Source organism: Physella acuta, unplaced genomic scaffold, assembly GCF_028476545.2.
Source record: "Physella acuta isolate Inbredline_101_S28 unplaced genomic scaffold, ASM2847654v3 ptg002022l, whole genome shotgun sequence".
In the NCBI taxonomy this organism is placed as follows: Eukaryota; Metazoa; Mollusca; class Gastropoda; family Physidae; genus Physella; species Physella acuta.
In genome coordinates, this window is record NW_026733526.1 from 290,439 (window position 1) to 312,500 (window position 22,062).

The 22,062-nt window shown below is 34.3% G+C and overlaps 1 protein-coding gene across 6 annotated transcripts in view; it reads left to right on the forward strand.

Annotated features, from left to right (window-relative positions):
• The window catches only part of LOC131931739 (dipeptidyl peptidase 4), a 101,761-nt gene extending 80,466 nt beyond the window's left edge, over nucleotides 1-21,295 (forward strand). For all 6 annotated transcript variants that reach the window (XM_059288583.1, XM_059288582.1, XM_059288584.1 and 3 more), the window contains 8 exons: nucleotides 6,429-6,504; nucleotides 8,302-8,496; nucleotides 10,058-10,112; nucleotides 12,563-12,662; nucleotides 14,092-14,150; nucleotides 15,371-15,443; nucleotides 15,549-15,622; nucleotides 18,303-21,295. In XM_059288583.1, the coding sequence (XP_059144566.1) occupies nucleotides 6,429-6,504; nucleotides 8,302-8,496; nucleotides 10,058-10,112; nucleotides 12,563-12,662; nucleotides 14,092-14,150; nucleotides 15,371-15,443; nucleotides 15,549-15,622; nucleotides 18,303-18,440 (770 nt within the window). In that variant the 3' untranslated portion in view covers nucleotides 18,441-21,295. The remainder of the gene's footprint in view (nucleotides 1-6,428; nucleotides 6,505-8,301; nucleotides 8,497-10,057; nucleotides 10,113-12,562; nucleotides 12,663-14,091; nucleotides 14,151-15,370; nucleotides 15,444-15,548; nucleotides 15,623-18,302) is intronic.
• The last annotated feature ends 767 nt before the right edge of the window (nucleotides 21,296-22,062 follow it).

Below are 22,062 nucleotides of genomic sequence, written 5' to 3' on the forward strand. Positions count from 1 at the left end.
GAGATCATTTATCCGTGAGATATTTTGTTTGAGATCATTTGTCCTGAGATCATTTGTCATGGAACCGGTCTGTAGATCTATTTGGTCTGTAGATCTAATGCGTCCCACTAGTATTATCTTGTTCTATCTCCCAAAATGTAGTTTTGAGAAAAACGCATTTGAAGTTTCATGGGTCTGATTTCCCTATTAAAAATATTTTAAACACATTTTTTTTTTATAAAATGTTAAAGGGCATTAAACAATGAGCATTGATGCTATTTTTATGACTTTATGTAGCAATAGAAGCCCAAAATAATTATTTTTCACTTTTGAGATAGAACAAAATACTATCACCTAGATCAGGATAAGAAAATTGTATAATGTTCTTAGTCAAATTTTGTTTTTTTTACAGCCAGTTTCAATAGATTTCCAGAAATGTAATGCACTTTTTTATGAGTAATAATATACTTTTGTATGAGTAATATCTTCTTTTTGTAAATCTGACTGTCCTTGGTCATTAATTTTCACTTTGTATCACTCCCATGGCAAAATGTATATAATAGAGTACATTACATGACATGTAATGTTTTTACAGTTCTTTATAAGTGGGTTTGTGCATTAAAATGTAAAGTTTATTCTGTAACTTTGGGTTATCTGCATACATCAACATAATTTGATTTAGTCAGTGGCGAGTCTAGTTAGGGTGACACTCGGTGTGGTAACTGAGGGTGTCAACCCTCCACCTTCTTACAATTTTACATTTTTGTTTTTACGTCACCCCTCTACCCTATAATTTTATTTTAAGATTAACTGGATAAAGAATTATATTGACTGTAAATTTTAGTGTTTTTTATATTGGTGTCACCCTCTAAATGGCGTCACGTGCGGATCACACCACGCCCCCAGCCTTGTGATACAACTGGAATTAAATTATTAATACAATAAATGCAAAACTCAGGAATTAGCTTAAAAAATAATGTATTAATTTTACACAATATACACAGCCCCTTATGCAAAAACAACCAATCTTGTAATTGAATATTGAGAATATACATAAACACTGTTTCCTTTCTCATAATGATGCTGCGCAACTTCAATACAGGCAGCGCCAATACCCATATCATTGACACTGCATTACCAGCTCTCTGTTGTTTTTATTGTTCTCTTTTGCACTTCTCTGTGGATAGAAATAAAGATAGACTACATCAGTACAAAGTGCAAAAACAGAAGGACTTATTCCTTCCCCCCAAACTGAAAAACCAAGAACAAACATATTCATGGTTTTAAGACTAACAATGAATTACTTCACATTTTGATCTGTAACAAAGACATTGTTTTCATCATCCATATATTGGAACACCTCCTCATTATGATTTTGATAATATAAATACAAAGTAATACTACTAAACAATACAATTAGTATAGGCGTATACTACGGTATACATTAACAATATTAGGCCTATTATCAATTAAGATATTTTAACAAAATAACTTTGAACTAAATATGTGTAAAATAACACAGTTAAGACAACATATAAAAGATAAATATACTTACGATTCAGGATCTGGTAATTCAGTCAGTTTATTTGCATGACAACCAAAATCGACTAAAAGATGTTCACACGCCGCGATTTTGATCAACGACGGACAAGTCACATGACTTAAACAGCTAATTTCATTGGCAGAATCGGACATAGAACATTATAATTATTATTCTAGCGTCTCCAAAGAAAATTTATACAATAATTATATACTGTTAGAACAAAATCATATTATAAAATTGACATAGAACAAGATTATACTGGCCAAATGCGTCAACTTGTAGTTAGAACAATGTCAAATTGAAAAGTTTGGTAGGAAGCAGATGACTTAGAGTCAGGTGAATAAGTGGAGATTGAATATAGTGCTTTTCTACATCATAGGGTCGAGTTTTTCGAAAAAATTAAAATTTGTAGTTAGAACAAGATAATACTGTCACTGAGGGGACGATTGGTCTGTAGATCTATCGGTCTGTAGATCTATTTGGTCTGTAGATCTATTGGTCTGTTGGTCAATTTGGTCTGTTGGTCTATCGGTCTGTAGATCTATTTGGTCTGTAGATCTATTTGGTCTGTAGATCTATTGGTCTGTAGATCTATTTGGTCTGTAGATCTATTTGTCTGTAGATCTATTTGGTCTGTAGATCTATTGGTCTGTTGGTCTATTTGGTCTGTTGGTCTATCGGTCTGTAGATCTATTTGGTCTGTAGATCTATTGGTCTGTAGATCTATTTGGTCTGTAGATCTATTGGTCTGTTGGTCTATTTGGTCTGTAGATCTATCGGTCTGTAGATCTATTTGGTCTGTAGATCTATTTGGTCTGTAGATCTATTTGGTCTGTAGATCTATTCGGTCTTTAGATCTATTTGGTCTGTAGATCTATTTGGTCTGTAGATCTATTTGGTCTGTAGATCTATTTGGTCTCTAGATCTATTTGGTCTGTAGATCTATTTGGTCTGTAGATCTATTTGGTCTGTAGATCTATTGGTCTGTAGATCTATTTGGTCTGTAGATCTATTTGGTCTGTAGATCTATTTGGTCTGTAGATCTATTTGGTCTGTAGATCTATTGGTCTGTAGATCTATTTGGTCTGTAGATCTATTTGTTCTGTAGATCTATTTGGTCTGTAGATCTATTTGGTCTGTAGATCTATTTGGTCTGTAGATCTATTTGGTCTGTAGATCTATTTGGTCTGTAGATCTATTTGGTCTGTAGATCTATTGGTCTGTTGGTCTATTTGGTCTGTAGATCTATTGGTCTGTTGGTCTATTTGGTCTGTAGATCTATCGGTCTGTAGATCTATTTGGTCTGTAGATCTATTTGGTCTGTAGATCTATTTGGTCTGTAGATCTATTTGGTCTGTAGATCTATTTGGTCTGTAGATCTATTTGGTCTGTAGATCTATTTGGTCTGTAGATCTATTTGGTCTGTAGATCTATTTGGTCTGTAGATCTATTTGGTCTGTAGATCTATTTGGTCTGTAGATCTATTTGGTCTGTAGATCTATTTGGTCTGTAGATCTATTTGGTCTGTAGATCTATTTGGTCTGTAGATCTATTGGTCTGTAGATCTATTTGGTCTGTAGATCTATTTGGTCTGTAGATCTATTTGGTCTGTAGATCTATTTGGTCTGTAGATCTATTTGGTCTGTAGATCTATTTGGTCTGTAGATCTATTGGTCTGTTGGTCTATTTGGTCTGTAGATCTATTGGTCTGTAGATCTATTTGGTCTGTAGATCTATTTGGTCTGTAGATCTATTTGGTCTGTAGATCTATTGGTCTGTTGTTCTATTTGGTCTGTAGATCTATTCGGTCTTTAGATCTATTCGGTCTGTAGATCTATTTGGTCTGTAGATCTATTGGTCTGTAGATCTATTTGGTCTGTAGATCTATTTGGTCTGTAGATCTATTTGGTCTGTAGATCTATTTGGTCTGTAGATCTATTTGGTCTGTAGATCTATTTGGTCTGTAGATCTATTGGTCTGTAGATCTATTTGGTCTGTAGATCTATTCGGTCTTTAGATCTATTTGGTCTGTAGATCTATTTGGTCTGTAGATCTATTCGGTCTTTAGATCTATTTGGTCTGTAGATCTATTTGGTCTGTAGATCTATTCGGTCTTTAGATCTATTTGGTCTGTAGATCTATTTGGTCTGTAGATCTATTTGGTCTGTAGATCTATTTGGTCTGTAGATCTATTCGGTCTTTAGATCTATTCGGTCTGTAGATCTATTTGGTCTGTAGATCTATTTGGTCTGTAGTTCTATTCGGTCTTTAGATATATTTGGTCTGTAGATCTATTTGGTCTGTAGATCTATTGGTCTGTTGGTCTATTTGGTCTGTAGATCTATTTGGTCTGTAGATCCATTGGTCTGTAGATCTATTTGGTCTGTAGATCTATTTGGTCTGTAGATCTATTTGGGCTGTAGATCTATTGGTCTGTAGATCTATTTGGTCTGTAGATCTATTTGGTCTGTAGATCCATTGGTCTGTAGATCTATTTGGTCTGTAGATCTATTTGGTCTGTAGATCTATTTGGTCTGTAGATCTATTGGTCTGTAGATCTATTTGGTCTGTTGGTCTATTTGGTCTGTAGATCTATTTGGTCTGTAGATCCATTGGTCTGTAGATCTATTTGGTCTGTAGATCTATTTGGTCTGTAGATCCATTGGTCTGTAGATCTATTTGGTCTGTTGGTCTATTTGGTCTGTAGATCTATTTGGTCTGTAGATCCATTGGTCTGTAGATCTATTTGGTCTGTTGGTCTATTTGGTCTGTAGATCTATTGGCCTGTAGATCTATTTGGTCTGTTGGTCTATTTGGTCTGTAGATCTATTTGGTCTGTAGATCTATTGGTCTGTTGGTCTATTTAGTCTGTAGATCTATTGGTCTGTTGGTCTATTTGGTCTGTAGATCTATTTGGTCTGTAGATCTATTTGGTCTGTAGATCTATTTGGTCTGTAGATCTATTTGGTCTGTAGATCTATTTGGTCTGTTGGTCTATTTGATCTGTAGATCTATTTGGTCTGTAGATCTATTGGTCTGTTGGGTTATTTGGTCTGTAGATCTATTGGCCTGTAGATCTATTTGGTATGTAGATCTATTTGGTCTGTTGGTCTATTTGGTCTGTAGATCTATTGGTCTGTTGGTCTATTTGGTCTGTAGATCTATTTGGTCTGTAGATCTATTTGGTCTGTAGATCTGTTTGGTCTGTTGGTCTATTTGGTCTGTAGATCTATTTGGTCTGTAGATCTATTGGTCTGTTGGTGTATGTGGTCTGTTGATCTATTGGTCTGTTGGTCTATTCGGTCTGTAGATCTATTGGTCTGTTGGTCTATTTGGTCTGTAGATCTATTGGTCTGATGGTGTTTTTGGTCTGTAGATCTATTGGCCTGTAGATCTATTTGGTCTGTTGATCTATTTGGTCTGTCGATCTATTTTGTCTATAGATCTATTTGGTCTGTTTGTCTATTTGGTCTGTAGATCTATTTGGTCTGTAGATCTATTTGGTCTGTTGGTCTATTAGGTCTGTAGATCTATTTGGTCTGTAGATCTATTGGTCTGTTGGTCTATTTGGTCTGTAGATCTATTGGTCTGTTGGTCTATTTGGTCTGTAGATCTATTGGTCTGTTGGTCTATTTGGTCTGTAGATCTATTTGGTCTGTAGATCTATTTGGTCTGTAGATGTACTGGTCTGTAGATCTATTTGGTATGTTGGTCTATTTGGTCTGTAGATCTATTGGCCTGTAGATCTATTTGGTCTGTAGATCTATTTGGTCTGTAGATCTATTTGTTCTGTAGATCTTTTTGGTCTGTAGATCTATTTGGTCTGTAGATCTATTGGTCTGTAGATCTATTTGGTCTGTAGATCTATTTGGTCTGTAGATCTATTTGGTCTGTAGATCTATTGGTCTGTAGATCTATTTGGTCTGTAGATCTATTTGGTCTGTAGATCTATTTGGTCTGTAGATCTATTTGGTATGTAGATCTATTTGGTCTGTAGATCTATTTGGTCTGTAGATCTATTTGGTCTGTAGATCTATTTGGTCTGTAGATCTATTTGGTCTGTAGATCTATTTGGTCTGTAGATCTATTTGGTCTGTAGATCTATTGGTCTGTAGATCTATTGGTCTGTAGATCTATTTGGTCTGTAGATCTTTTTGGTCTGTAGATGTACTGGTCTGTAGATCTATTTGGTCTGTAGATCTATTTGGTCTGTAGATCTATTGGTCTGTAGATCTATTTGGTCTGTAGATCTATTTGGTCTGTAGATCTATTTGGTCTGTAGATCTATTCGGTCTGTTGGTCTATTTGGTCTGTAGATCTATTGGCCTGTAGATCTATTGGTCTGTAGATCTATTTGGTCTGTAGATCTATTTGGTCTGTAGATCTATTTGGTCTGTAGATCTATTTGGTCTGTAGATCTATTTGGTCTGTAGATCTATTTGGTCTGTAGATCTATTTGGTCTGTAGATCTATCGGTCTATAAAATTATATTACAAATGTGTTTAGATAATTGAAAAAGTACTACAGTTTTTGTTTCACGTGAAAATAAAGTTAAAATTTTTGTTACCGAAAATGGGTCAAAATTGTATCGAAATCCAGGAATAGGATGTAATACTTATATATAAAATTTCGGCCATATATCTCAGGTACAGTCTTTATACATACATACAAAAATACATAGAGACAAACGGACTAACAGACAATATCGATAAACTGAGCTTTGCCGACACACTTTTTTCAAAATATCGATTTTTTTAAAATATCGATTTTTTAAAAATTTCCTTGCTATATTTTGTCAATTTATGGACAAAAATGCTTTTATTTTTATTATAGGTTGTCAAATAATCATTTATGTTTCCATGATGTAAACAATCAACTAATTATTTATTGCTTGTATAAATCTTAGAATTGTGGGGGAAGCTCTGGCTGCCGCCACATCTTAAAGAAGAGGAGATTATAACGTACCCACTTGTTCTAAATGTGTGAGTCAAATACCCACTTGTTCTAAATGTGTGATTCAAATACCCACTTGTTCTAAATGTGTGAGTCAAATACCCACTTGTTCTAAATGTGTGAGTCAAATACCCACTTGTTCTAAATGTGTGAGTCAAATACCCACTTGTTCTAAATGTGTGAGTCAAATACCCACTTGTTGTAAATGTGTGATTCAAATACCCACTTGTTCTAAATGTGTGAGTCAAATACCCACTTGTTCTAAATGTGTGAGTCAAATACCCACTTGTTCTAAATTTGTGAGTCAAATACCCACTTGTTCTAAATGTGTGAGTCAAATACCCACTTGTTCTAAATGTGTGAGTCAAATACCCACTTGTTCTAAATGTGTGAGTCAAATACCCACTTGTTCTAAATGTGTGAGTCAAATACCCACTTGTTCTAAATGTGTGATTCAAATAATATAATTTTATCTTACACACAATACTAATTCTATTCTACACAAATTCTAACTCAACTCTAACCTAACCAAACCTAACCTAACCCAACTTACCTAACCAAACCTAACCTAACCCAACTTACCTAACCAAACCTAAACTAAACTAAGCTAACCTAACCTAACCTAATCTAACCTAGCCTAACTTAACTTAACTTAACCTATCCTAACCTAACCAAACCTAACCTACCCTAACCTAATCAAACCTAAGCTAAACTAAACTAAGCTAAGCTAAACTAACCTAAACAAACTTACCTAGCCTAACCTAGACTAACTTATCATATCCTAACCTAATCAAACCTAACCTACCCTAGCCTAACCTAACCTAACCTAACCTAACCTAACCTAAGCTAAGCTAAGCTAAGCTAAGCTAAGCTAACCTAACCTAACCTAACCTAACCTAACCTAACCTAACCTAACCTAACCTAACTTAACTTAACCTAGCCTAGCCTAACCTAACCTAACCTAACCTAACCTAAACTAGCCTAGCCTAGCCTAACCTAACCTAACCTAACCTAACCTAATCTAATCTAACCTAACCAACTTAATCTAACATAACTTAACCTAACCTAACCTAACCTAACCCAACTTAACCTAACCAAACTTAACCTAACCTAACCAAACCTAACCAAACCTAACCTAACCTAACCCAACTTAATATAACATAACATAACCTAACCTAACCTAACCTAACCCAACTTAATCTAACAAAACCTCACCTAACCTAACCTAACCCAACGTAATCTAACATAACCTAACCTAACCTAACCTAACCTAACCTAACCTAACCTAACCTTACCTAGCCTAACCTAACCTAACCTAGCCTAGCCTAACCTAACCTAACCTAAGCTAACCTAACCTAACCTAACCTAACCAAACCTAACCTAACCTAACCTAACCCAACTTAATCTAACTTAACCTAACCTAACCTAACCTAACCTAACTAAACCTAACCTAACCAAACTTACCTAACCTAGCCTAACTTAACATATCTTAACCTAACCAAACCTAACCTAATCTAGCCTAACCTAACCTAACCTAACTTAGCCTAGCCTAGCCTAGCCTAGCCTAACCTAACCTAACATAACCTAAGCTAACCTAATCTAATCTAACCTAACCTAACCAAACCTAACCTAACCTAACCCAACTTAATCTAACATAACCTAACCTAACCTAACCCAACTTAACCTAACCTAACCTAACCTAACCTAACCTAACTTAACATATCTTAACCTAACCAAACCTAACCTAACCCAACTAAACCTAACCTAACCTAATCTAACCTAACCTAACCTAACCTAACCTCTCGAGGTCTGACCATATTTTTCAGCTATGGCGGCCCTGGTACCCAAGAAGTCAAAGAGAAGTACACCATAGACTGGATGACCTACCTTGTCAGCTCCAGGGATTTTATCTACGCCAAAGTCGATGCTCCAGGGACTTCTGGTCGTGGCGATAAATTTCTGCACACCATCTACCGGAACCTGGGAACACGTGAAGTTGATGATTCCATTAAGGCAGCAGAGTAAGAACATTCCTTGCAATTTTAGAGTTAGGGGCTAGAACAGATTATAGGGTTAGGCACCTAAATCCTTAATCCTAATTCATGGACCGCCCACTTCTTAGAGTAAGAACATTATAATGAATGAATTCTATTAGGTTTTGGCTTATCCAGATTATGTTATGGTTACCATAATTATGCACATAGTTTTTGTTGTTGTTTTTTTAATGTATTGCCTAAATCAAGTATGAAGTTTTGAAATGTTGAAGTCTAACCATTGTAACACATCAGCTTATACCTTTGCACTGCAAATTTTAGGTGAAGTGTTCGAAACTTCCACCATTTCACCATTCCATCATTCCATCATTCCACCATTCCACCATTCCATCATTCCATCATTCCACCATCCCACCATTCCACCATTCTATCATCCCACCATTCCACCATCCCACCATTCCACCATCCCACCATCCCACCATTCCACCATCCCACTATTCCACCATTCCATCACTCCACCATCCCACCATTCCACCATTCCACCATTCCATCATTCCACCATCCCACCATTCCACCATTCCATCATTCCACCATTCCATCATTCCACCATTCCATCATTCCACCATTCCATCATCCCACCATTCCACCATTCCATCATTGAGCCTCCCAATATATTCCAACACTTTCATTCTACATTTCCCTCTTAGCTCTAGTCCATAAACTCTTGTTAGTCCAAATCTATTTATAGTTAAAGCTCACAATTAATTTACAAGTTGATTAAGATTAGCCTTTTGAACCTGGTGTTCGAAGGGAAAGAAGAATTCGAATATGAGACCTTGGCATATAAAGTGATAGTGTGGTAAGTACAGGGTGATAGTATTTCTAGCCGCATTTACTTTTTCTAACGTGAGTCAGGTACCCATTAGAGTTGAGTGAACTCGGCGATCAAAACATTTGGGTTAGCAGCAGTGTTTCTTCCAGAATTTTTTATTCGGGGGGGGGGGGGGGGACGGTAGACTTTTTTCGAGTGGGGGGCGGACCCTGTTCAAAATATATATTTTCTATATAAATTTCATTTCGTTCTGGGGGCGGTAGACTTTCTTCGAGGAGGGGGGGGGGCAGCCTTTCCCCCCCCCCCCCCAAGAGATGCCAGGAAAAAACTCTGGTTAGCAGGCGTGCGCTTTACCGTCCGATCATGACGTCATCTTGGGTTGATGATATCAAGTTTCTTTCTGTGCTGACATTAGCACTGACATGAGCATTGATATTAGCACTGACATGAGCACTGACATGAGCTTTGATATAAGCGTGGGTTTTTTTATTAAAAGAATGAGACTAAAAATCAAACTGATAAATGCTAATTAGAAATCATGTAGTCTAGACCAGCCTAAATCTCTATACTATACAATCTATGTATCTTTACAATCTGTAGTATCTGTATAATCCGTAGTACCTTTACAATTTGTATTATCTATACAATATGTAGTATCTATACAATATGTAGTATTTATACAATCTGTAGTATTTTTACAATATGTAGAATTCTCTTCGACCCGTCGTCTAATACGTTCTCACGGTTTTTTTACAGATATTTTGGTACACATCATTACATAGACCAGACCAATATGGCTATATGGGGATGGGTATGTTTTTATTCTTTTTTGTTAAAAACATAATTTCATCGTTTTAAGTAGGTATCATAGTTATGTGTACAGTCTAATGGTTGAATTGTGTATTTATTTTTGTAAATTTATTTCAAACTTAGTTTAATGCCTACTTTTTGAGTTATTTTTCTTTAAAAATCTATATATATATATAAAGCAATGTATGTGTGTTTGTGTGTGTGTGTGCGTGTGTGCGTGTGTTTGTCTGTCTGTCTGTCTGTCTTTTGTGCATCGCTGCACCTCTCATCACATCCCCGTGAAACTTTGGGAAGTTGTCGAGAATATTCCTGGGGAGGTTTCTGCGAAAAAAAAATTCAAATTCGCAGGGTGGCGCCCCGGTAGGGCGCGATTTGTTTTTTTTCTCTTTATACGGTATATAAAAATAAAAGTCGACTGCGGTTTCACACCGTTCACCCGATCGTCGTTAAACTTTGGGGAGTTGATATGAACACTCCAGGGAAGGTTTCTGCAAAACAAATCTAATTTAATTTCGCAAGGGCGGCGCCCCGGGAGGGTTCGACTTTTCTCTATATACGGTATATTAAAAAATTAATAAAAGTCGATTTCGGTTTCACACCGTTCATCCGATCGATATCAAACATTGGGGAGCAGATTAGAACACTCCAGGTGAGGTTTATGTAAAAAAAAAATCATTTTTAATTTCGCAAGGGATGCGCCCCGGGAGGATGCGATTTTTCTCTATATAAGATATATTTTAAAAAATGAAAGTCGGATAAGGCTAGACACCGTTTATCAGTGTGCCATAAAACTTTAGTGAGTTGATGAATACCCCCGAGGTGGTTATTTCTGGGGGGGGGATTTAATTACGCAAGGGCGGCCCCCGGCAGGATTCAATTTGGCGCCCTGGTCTTTCCCGTGAGCGCTATGGCAACTACGTTCGTTCTAAACATTGTGATAGAGAATGGATAAGATGGGGCGTTACAGTCGCTCACTAAATTAAATCAGGCGTGTCCGCCGGCGCCACGGTATGGTGCAATTTGGCTGCGAACAAATATTTCAGTTTCGGCCCCCAAGGCTCACGTGGGCCGCTGAGGGCCATGTAATACATTTTTTTTAAAAATAATCACACAAATTAACCAAGGTTAGATTATTAACTGGGTTTTTTTCCTTTTGTCAGTAAAAAAATCCAAACAATTTTGTGACTTTGCGAATAATGCAATATTAGCGTATATTTTTAGACGATCCAATCATAAACTGAGGTCGAGCATCTAATAATACACCATTAGTAACGCTAACGAATTGCATCAGTCACACTGATGTTTAACTCGTCAAACTTTGTTTTTTATGTATTAAAGAAAAAACCCTGTTGATTTGTGTCACTTTAGCGAATGATGCAATCTGCATCATTGTTTCAGGATGCTATGTAGCGCTCTGGGTTATCCTGTGAGCACTATGGCGCTTATGTTAGTTTTAAGGAAGCACGTGCCGTACGCAGTGTCTCTGCGGTAGTGTAATCTGGGGCACCCGAGAGCGCCCCTATACGTCCCTGATGCATGGGCGGTCACCTAAGTGTGTTATACCTCATTATTTCGGTGAGTGATTAACGTACACTCAAGGTTTTCGTGTCCCGATATTTATGATCCAAGCGCTGGCATTGTTTACATGTAAATAACTCAGTTTTAAAAAACAAGGTCACGCGTCTAAGAATATAGGATTGGTAACGCATGGATGAAACCATTCTTATATATTTCGTCAGACTTTCTTCTATTTCCGCGGCAACGCGCGTGGATGGGTACGCTAGTATATTATAAATATATATGATAAATATATTATAAAGATATATTATCAATATATTATTGATATATTGTAGATATACTGTAAATATATTATGAAGTAAAGTCACGTTTATGTGTTACTTTATGTTTTATATTGTTTTAGTGTTTTATAATATTTAAATATTTAGTGTAATTTTAATTTATAAACATTTTATAAAACAAACTACCATTGTGTTAGTTTTTGTGTTCTTTCTATTTTTGGTTATTTTAAAATTTCGTGTTGTTTAAATATTTTCTTTTATTGGCTATTATAATGTTTTAAGTTCCTTTAATGTTTTAATTATTCTAATATTTTCCATTTTTTCATTGTTTTGCTTCATTTGATTGTTTTGTAGTATTTTAGTGTTTTTATTTTGTTAAAGTATTTTTTTATTATTTTAGTATTTTGTATTATTTTAGTGTTTTGTATTATTTTAGTGTTTTGTATTATTGTAGTATTATTTTAATTATTTAGTATTTTGTATTAGTTTAGTGTTTTGTATTATTTTAGTATTTTGTATTATATATATATTTTGTATTATTTTAGTATTTTGTATTATCTTAGTATTTTGTAATATTTATATGTTTTGTATTATATTAGTATTTTTACTATTCTTGTGTTTTGTATTATTTTTGTGTTTCTTATTATTTTAGTCTTATGGTGGGTTCGTGGCTGCCTCTGCTCTAACTCGAGACCAATCAGTTTTTAAATGTGGCATTTCTGTGGCACCTGTTACTGACTGGAAGTATTATGGTAGGTTTTCTATCGTTTGTTTTCTATCGTTTGTTTTCTATCGTTTGTTTTCTATCGTTTGTTTTCTATCGTTTGTTTTCTATTCAATGGATAAGGGTCGGTTTTATAGAATCGTTTCTATCCGAGGAAGCGGGAATTTTTTTATATCCGTCCTAAGGTTATACAACAAAGGACATTATTTTCCTTTTTAATTTAATCTCTATGTACATTAAACTTGGAGTATGAAAGCAATATAGAATACTAATCAATTAATGTTAAAAGTCTGATAAATAAGAGTGTAACTAAGTTAAGAAACCTGGTTAAGAAATCCGCAAACAATATTTATCCTTCCTGTTTTAATATATCTCTTAACAACTTCAGGTTCGAATTTACTGGTATCTCTCTCTCTCTCTCTCTCTCTCTATCTCTCTCTCTCTCGCACTTTTTCTATTCTCTCTTTTTCTCTCATGCTATTTATCTTTTTTCTCTCTCTCTCACTCTCTCCAGTAGCGTGGCGAGGGGGGGCGGGGGGGGGGGGGGGACATATGTCCCCGGGCGCCGACCTTAGGGGGCGCCAAAATGGGTTGCAAAAATAAATTGAAAGGTTGAGGGGGGTGCAAATCGAAAGTTTGAGGGGGGGGGGGGGTGCAAATCGAAATCTCGAGGGGGGTGTAAATCGAAATCTCGAGGGGGGGGTGCAAATCGAAAAGTTTGTCCCCGGGCGCCGGGAAGGGTCGCTACGCCTCTGACTCTCTCTCTCTCTCTTTCTCTCTCTATCTATCTCTCTCCCTCTCTCTTACTCTATAGGGAAATGTAAGTCATTGAAAACCGTCAAAATCTCATTTACTATGAGAGTGATATTACAATAGTTTTTCCGTATACGAGAAAATAAAAATAAATGTGTACGTTTTAAAACCAATATTTCTGATTAAATTTCGCGCACAAAATGAAAACATTAAAACGAATGCACACATGTAATCAAGTATTTTCTGTTACAATAAGTAGACCTACATAGAAATTCTGAATTTTCTTCTTACGTCTTGGCCTCACAGAATTATTTCCTAACATTACTTTTTTTGTATAGCCTTTACTTTTTTATTAAATAAAATATCAGTATTTATATTAAATTTTTAATACCTTTATTGTTAAATATATATATATATATATATATGTTGATAACGTAAACACAGAGTATGTATGAAGACATTAAAATTAATGTTTAAAATGCAAGAGCATAAAATGTAAATTATTTTAATTAAATGTTGAGTTAAAATGCCACGTATGTATTAAAGGTTCTCCCAAGTGAATTATAGATGTTAATATTAGTATTAAAGCAAAATGTTTGAAATACAATTTAGTCAAAATTAATATAAGCCTAATACTTTTAAAAAATAAGATTTTAATAATAATTGCACATAATAAATATATTTATAAATGAAATATTTGGCAGATTCTATCTATACTGAACGCTACATGGGTTTGCCTAAAGATAATACTGTAGGGTACACAGTAAGTAGGAATTTGCTACATTTTTACAAGCTTTTATTTAACTTGCTTCCTCTGTTTGTCTGTCTGTCTGTATGTGGTCATAGATCGAAACGGGCGAGCGAAATTTCGGGCATTTTCTAACCAACAAATATCTCTGGAATTCAGCACGTGGGTCAAGACATAAAAACAATACAATTTCACATTAAATTTGACTTAATTGGATGCCTAATCAATTTTTTATTAATTTATTAAAATTTCTGAAATTGATGGGCTGTCCTACTACTATTTCCGCTCTATTATATGCGCATTATCGTGTTCATTTGGTGCGAATAGTTTTTAGTACTGGAACAAATGCACAAAAAAACGTGTTAATAACAGGCTTTTATGTAATAATGCACTAAAAAGGATAAATAAATTATTTTCTTTAAATATATAATAATACTCTACTACTGAAATTATAATAAAGAAAAGCGTAGTTCTTTTCCTAAATATTAGTAAATGTACCCAATAGACACACTATTAGATATTTTACTAACATGTGAAATTTCAATTATCTATCTGAAACAGTAGCCTACTCAAGTTATAGGCTTTTGAAATATTGAAATTAGAATAAGTTCCACTTTTGGTTACCGGAAATCTTTGAAAAGTTGATACAGAACCACTAATTTGATAAAATACTTATATATGAAATTGAATCAACCTAGCTGTAATGTAACTCAAGTTATCGTGTTTACAGACATACACACACACACACACATACACACACACACGGACAGAATTGCAAAACCCAATTTTTCCGACTCGATTACGCATAAAACGCCGAAATTTTGATAAATCTGGATTTTTAATTTTTGCCCGATTAAAATGCAGAAGACTGTCAAATTTTCTCGTATATGAGAAAGTTAAAATGCATAGAAAACGTTTTAATATCAAGCTTTTGTGTCATAATGCACTAAAAAGTATAAAATAAATGATTTTCTTTAAATTTATAATAAAACACCACTAATAAAATAACTATTAAAAAAAAGCGTGGGTCAGTAAATTATCTGTTAAAACCCTTGTCTAATATTTATGACATTTACATGACATTTTGCTAACTAAGCACCGAAAATACTGAGCTTTTCGTGTCTGTACACTGGTTATCAAGAAAAAAATTAAACGGCTGATGTAAAAAAAAAAACTTAATATGTAATAATATCATAGCACTAATCCTAGCCCTGAACCTACACTCATTGTTTCAGAACGCCAATATATCAAACAAAGTTGATAACTTCAAAAAGTCAAACTTCATGCTGGTACATGGTACTGCAGACGGTAAGTCATGGATAGCATATCCTAACTCATACTTAACTTTGATCCACGGTACTGCAGAAGTTCTAAACATGAAAATCTCTGACGGCCTTTTCTCTCTCTCACCAGACAATGTCCACTTCCAGCACTCTGTCCAGCTGATTAAGGCATTAACTGAGGCTGATGTTTATTTCCGGTTCCAGGTAAGCATTCACACACACACACACACACACACACACTCACACACACATAAAATTTGATTTATAAAATGTCCAGTTGTTTTGTTTAATCAATATGTATTTATAAAGTGATCAGTTGTAGTTCTTTTTTTAAATCTAAGTTTGTTTTTAAAATAGAAGTTTCTTTAACCCTTTATTTACGGAATTATGTTCTGAATTAAATTTTTACTTAAACAATGTGTTACTATATTGCTTTTGGCACATTCAAAGCATATCTCGAAGGAAATTTTGTTTCATAAATTTTTAATGGCCCAAACCTATATTGGTACTTATAAGTACCGTCAGGAATGTAGGACATTTTTTTTTCCAAACATTTTTTTACAAAACAGGAACAAACGATACAATTTATTAACTAATAACATGGCAATCATTATAACAATCACTTTTTGTAATTTTCACACATAAATACAGCACAAAAGTATATTTTGAGTAAATTTTTACTCGATTTTCTGTCGGAACACATCTTATACCTCAAACACAGCAAAAGTAGTCGACATGTCAAGCTCCCTCAATCTTGTCTGTGGTTTTCTGGTGTAGCAACGGTTGCCGGAATGAACATGCTTTTGCTGGAAGCTTCCAAAAGCTAGTACTATGAGCCACATAAACAAAAGCTTAGTCATTCAGCACACAACTACTAGTAATACTAGTATAGTTGTAGCCTACTAGAATGTTATGACAAGTCTAAACTACAGTGTAAAGTTCATAAATAGAAGTGAGCGCAATGTGTTTAGGATAGCCGTAGTGGCCTACTCTTTTTTGTTTACTGATTAAAATTTATCTTATAGGTCTATACTATATGCAGAAGTTTGGACTATTACTAGTCTACACGTATACATTACGTAAATGCTAGTTGTTGTAGGCAAGACAGTTTATTTTATTGAAGTAAATATAACTAACAAATTAAATCTTACAACTAGAACTAGGCTTTGGTATACAAATGAAGTATACTAAGCCTTGTAAACGAGCCTTCAACTGATACCTTTATTCTTGTTATTTTTTTACTACTAGAAATTAACATGTAATTACAATATCTCTTAGAAAAACCATACACTAACCTTCTTATAAATGTGTAAATATCATTTTTGAGTACATTTAGATAATTAATCATCAAGACAATATTTATGTAACTCCACATAAAAAATCTGCCATTTTCTAAAAATCCTAAAAAAATGACCGTGTGCCCTGACGGTACTTATAAGTCCACTTGTAAACATCGGTCTAATACAAAGACAATTTGATTAAAATTGTATAACTAGAAGTTAAATGCGTTTGCCTGACTATTGGAGATGCCAATAAAAAATATTTCGGGTTGAAAACTTGAAAAATAAGGTAAAACAAAGGGAAATCAAGAACGTGTGTTAGAACTGTACAGAAAAATTGTGAACTACCTATACAGCTAGACATTGAAAATTGTGCCACACCAGTAATTTTCAAAAAACATTGATCCCTCCGACTACAGGCGACTCAGGGGAGATAATACTATTAATTACTTCAATAATTTTAAAAATTCGTATAAAATCTAGGTTTAGGGTTAGGGTTAGCGTTAGGTCTGGTTTTATTGAGAACTTTTTAGCGCAATTTCCATTCTGGAGAATTGCGTTTATTAACTCGTCTTTTCTGGGAATGGATGTGTGTCCGCAGCTTTAAGTCGTATCTCCTCCTCAACGAAGCAATATCGAGGACTAGTTCCAAAAGCAAATATGTTAAGCAAGTTACGAGGATGAACATAGGCTATAAAAATTCCGGATTTCTTTCATGGATTTCCCGGAAAAGCCAAAAAAAAAACTCGAAAAAATGCAGTTTTTGGCCCATATCTCGGCAACCAAACCACTTAGCGACTTAAAACATTTACCAATCGATTTCTGCCATATTTTAGAACAATATTGCCGAAGAAAGTTTTCAAAAATATCCTTTCGTTCGGTCACAAAAAATTGTTTGAATTAATTAAAATTTGGACCGAATTAGTAGGAATGTTTATCTAACCACACCACACGCGTCATCACGTTCAATAGCTGCGCCATCACGTTCAATGGCTGCGCCATCACGTTCGTTAGCTAGGCGCGCAATGGTTTTTAGTCATGTAACTCTATTGTAAATAAAAATGTAAAATACTGAAACAAAAATTAATAAAAAAACGTTTTAATAACTAACCAATCGTTTTACTAACCCTGCTCTTGATTTACGCTACGACAGAGATATTTTTAGATAACATAAGGAAATTGCGCTTAAATTGTCACAAGACTTTTTAATTACCTTGTTTGTTGTGCTACAGATTTTAATTCATTGTTAACTTGAATCGATGTTTTATCAAACAATTTAATTTTTTTTTCTACTCCTTGTGTTCAGCTTTAGTTGTTAATTATGTTGATGATAATTAATCTAATTTTTGTGATCAATTTAGTTGTTGATTATGTTGATGATAATTAATCTAATTTTTGTGATCAAGTTAGTTGTTGATTATGTTGATGATAATTAATCTAATTTTTGTGTTCAGCTTTAGTTGTTGATTATGTTGATGATAATTAATCTAATTTTTGTGTTCAGCTTTAGTTGTTGATTATGTTGATGATAATTAATCTAATTTTTTTGTTCTGCTTTAGTTGTTGATTATGTTGATGATAATTAATCTAATTTTTGTGTCCAGCTTTACGGCGACAAGCATCACGGCCTGTTAGGCGGGAACACGAGACGCCATCTTTTTACATCAATGGAGGATTTCCTGTGCGACTGCTTTCACGATAAATTAGGCGGGAAAAGTCAGGATGATTGTGAAGTCGATTAACAGTTTTGTTTACTCAACAATTTTTATGCCATGAATTTTTCTGTCTTTCAGTGTTATTATCAAAACACTATCTTTAACTAACACTAGCCCAAAACATTATTTTAACTAACCCTAACCCAGGTTTATGGGGTAGTGGAACGGCGAATGCTTTATATACAAACTTAAAATTGTCCTTTCTAAACTTGTCCACAACTCAAGCTGAATTGCTCGAAACATCTGCTGTTCTGTTTTCTACACAGATTGAAGTCTTACCCTCTAACCGTATAGGTCTATGCTCTATCGCCGTATTACTATTATTGAATCTTAAATTTGCAATAATCGTTTTCCTAACAAAAGCTGTACTTTCTGCTTGTCCACATTCAATAGGCATATCCGGTTCCTTTTTTTTTCTCAATGAGTTCACTGAAGTTACAAGGTCGCGATGTAGATTGCATGACTTCTAACCCATAATTCTCGAGTAAGTTTAATCGATTGATTAACAAAACGTAAACCACAACAATTCTAGCAACCTGTAGATACTTTGTTCCGTTGGACCAACCATTAATGGCATGAATGGACACCAGCGAGTTGACGAGATTCCTTCCATAATGTTGTTGACATGGAATAAAAACGTGCTTTTTAGATTTAGACCGTAAAAAAAAACTTAAGCCTAAAATTAATTTAGAAATTTTATATTTTAGGAATAAATGCTATAAAAGTTGCAAATCTAGAGAACTTGAAAATAATTTGTTGAGTTTAAGGCTACATTTCTATTTATTTTCATCAAGCCTATGTTATAACCGGATGTTTCACTTTCGTAAGACAAATATTGATTGGCTGTACAGTAACTTAGTGATCGATAACTATTTGTTTACAAAACTTTGCAGATCAAGTTTTTAAATAACAATGCAAATTTAAACCCCATGACCTAGTTTTTCTATTTTTAGCTTATAATTTGTACAATACAATTTATGGCGGCCTATCGAATGGCAGGATGCCATTGTTTATGTCGCCATTACACGTGAAAAAAAACCAGACAGGCAGGATTTTATCACCATATTTATTGTAACTACGCCGTGCATGATTTATAAATTAATTTATGGACCTCTCAAATACCTTTGAGACTTTTCTCGCTGGCGTCCATTAGGGTAGGGTTAATTTTTCGAGCATTGGATTAGGGTTAGTAGCTCGAGCTAGGCACGTATTTTGATCATTTTAAAAGTAGATATTAAGTTAAGGGTTAGGGTTAGTATATAGGCCCAGAAGTGTATCGGCTTTAACTTCCATTTTATCTAAGCCTAACCCGACCCAAACTAGAAGTTTCTTTTTTTAGCTGCTGACTCACTTTTGTTTGTTTCTGATTGACCAGTTGTAAATTTCTCGTAATGGACTATTTGTTTTTACTGCTAAAGTTTCTAAAGCATTTATGCTAGTATTGTTTTCAATCTGAATTCTTGCATTGTTATCCTGCTAACGTTGATTATTTTTAATCTGTGAGTTTTAACATTTTTATCCTGCTAATTTGCTTTAAAATTAAGAATGTCCTTTTATCGTAGTGTAATACCAATATATTATTATTATAAATTAATTAAGCTGTGATGCAATTTTCTTACGAGTAAAATTTTGTAATGATTTTGATTCCTTTTACCTTTTATATGCCTTTTTTAAATATGAATGATCCATACCTTAATGTTTGTATAATTAATTAATGTTTTTTATCTTAAAATATAAAATATATATTTTTTTAATAGGAAAAATATTATTTAAACATTTTCCTTTAGGCCTAATTTTAATTAGCTTTTAAAAATCACTTCATTTTATTTGAGTATTTATTTTTCTCATATTCGCAGACATACAGACGTAACCCAAACGTAATCAAATTAGGTTTGTGAATACATATCTAAAACCAACATTCGATACCATACAGGTTAGGGTAAGGGTTACATGCTCAAGAATTTCGATACCGTACTTGGTTTGGGTAGCGCCTTCACAGTATTTCACATCATATTGTAAAATGTTTACAAATGGAGGAAGACAGACAATGAATACAAGAAATCCATCCATGCATTGAATTTATCTCAGTCACGAATATTTTTAACTTCGATCATTATAGACATACATGAAGATAGAAATGAGCGCACACACACACACATACATAGACTTACATATATATATATATATATATATATATATATATATATATATATATATATATATATATATATATATATATATATATATATATATATATATATATACATACATATATACACACATATATATACATATATATATACACACATATACACACATACACACACATACACACATATATACACATATATAAATTAATATATACACATATATTCACACATATATATAATATATATGTAACATACCTAAAATAACTTTATGGTCTAACAATTTCAATTCGTTTTTGTTTGATTACATAATTTTTTTTTCAAATTCACTTACTTTAATCATTGTTGTCTTCCATCTAGTGTACATTTTTATAGATTATCTTAGAAAGACAACTCTAAATTACATGTTCATTACTTTGTTGATGGGAATCATTATTTTCGAATCATTCTTCAGAAGCATTTTGTTGTGTGTTTATTTATCAGCAATTATTATCCTAAACATAATTCTAAGTTGGTGTGTGTATAGAATATTTATTTGTACCAGTTTTCATTTTGGTTTTAAATAATGTACTAACTCTTAATTTGATCCTACATTTACATCTTTTAGATATTGTAAGGAAAAATATTTTTTTTTTGGGGTATGGGGTTTTATAATTTCTAAAATTGTCTTGCATTTCTTTATCCAAAATCTATTCATTGAAAATGTTTGTAATAAATAAAGGATTACAAACTTCAGTACGGAGTATTTTATCTTTTAACACTCACATAAAGTATTGCCAGAAATAGAATTATTTTATAAAAATTATTTAAGGTTAGAGTTAAGGGTTAGGGTTTAGAGTTAGGGGTTAGGGTTAGGGGTTAGGGGTTAGGGTTAGGGTTAGGGTTAGGGTTAGGGTTAGGGTTAGGGTTAGGGTTAGGGTTAGGGTTAGGGTTAGGGTTAGGGTTAGGGTTAGGGTTAGGGTTAGGGTTAGGGTTAGGGTTAGGGTTAGGGTTAGGGTTAGGGTTAGGGTTAGGGTTAGGGTTAGGGTTAGGGTTAGGGTTAGGGTTAGGGTTAGGGTTAGGGTTAGGGTTAGGGTTAGGGTTAGGGTTAGGGTTAGGGTTAGGGTTAGGGTTAGGGTTAGGGTTAGGGTTAGGGTTAGGGTTAGGGTTAGGGTTAGGGTTAGGGTTAGGGTTAGGGTTAGGGTTAGGGTTAGGGTTAGGGTTAGGGTTAGGGTTAGGGTTAGGGTTAGGGTTAGGGTTAGGGTTAGGGTTAGGGTTAGGGTTAGGGTTAGGGTTAGGGTTAGGGTTAGGGTTAGGGTTAGGGTTAGGGTTAGGGTTAGGGTTAGGGTTAGGGTTAGGGTTAGGGTTAGGGTTAGGGTTAGGGTTAGGGTTAGGGTTAGGGTTAGGGTTAGGGTTAGGGTTAGGGTTAGGGTTAGGGTTAGGGTTAGGGTTAGGGTTAGGGTTAGGGTTAGGGTTAGGGTTAGGGTTAGGGTTAGGGTTAGGGTTAGGGTTAGGGTTAGGGT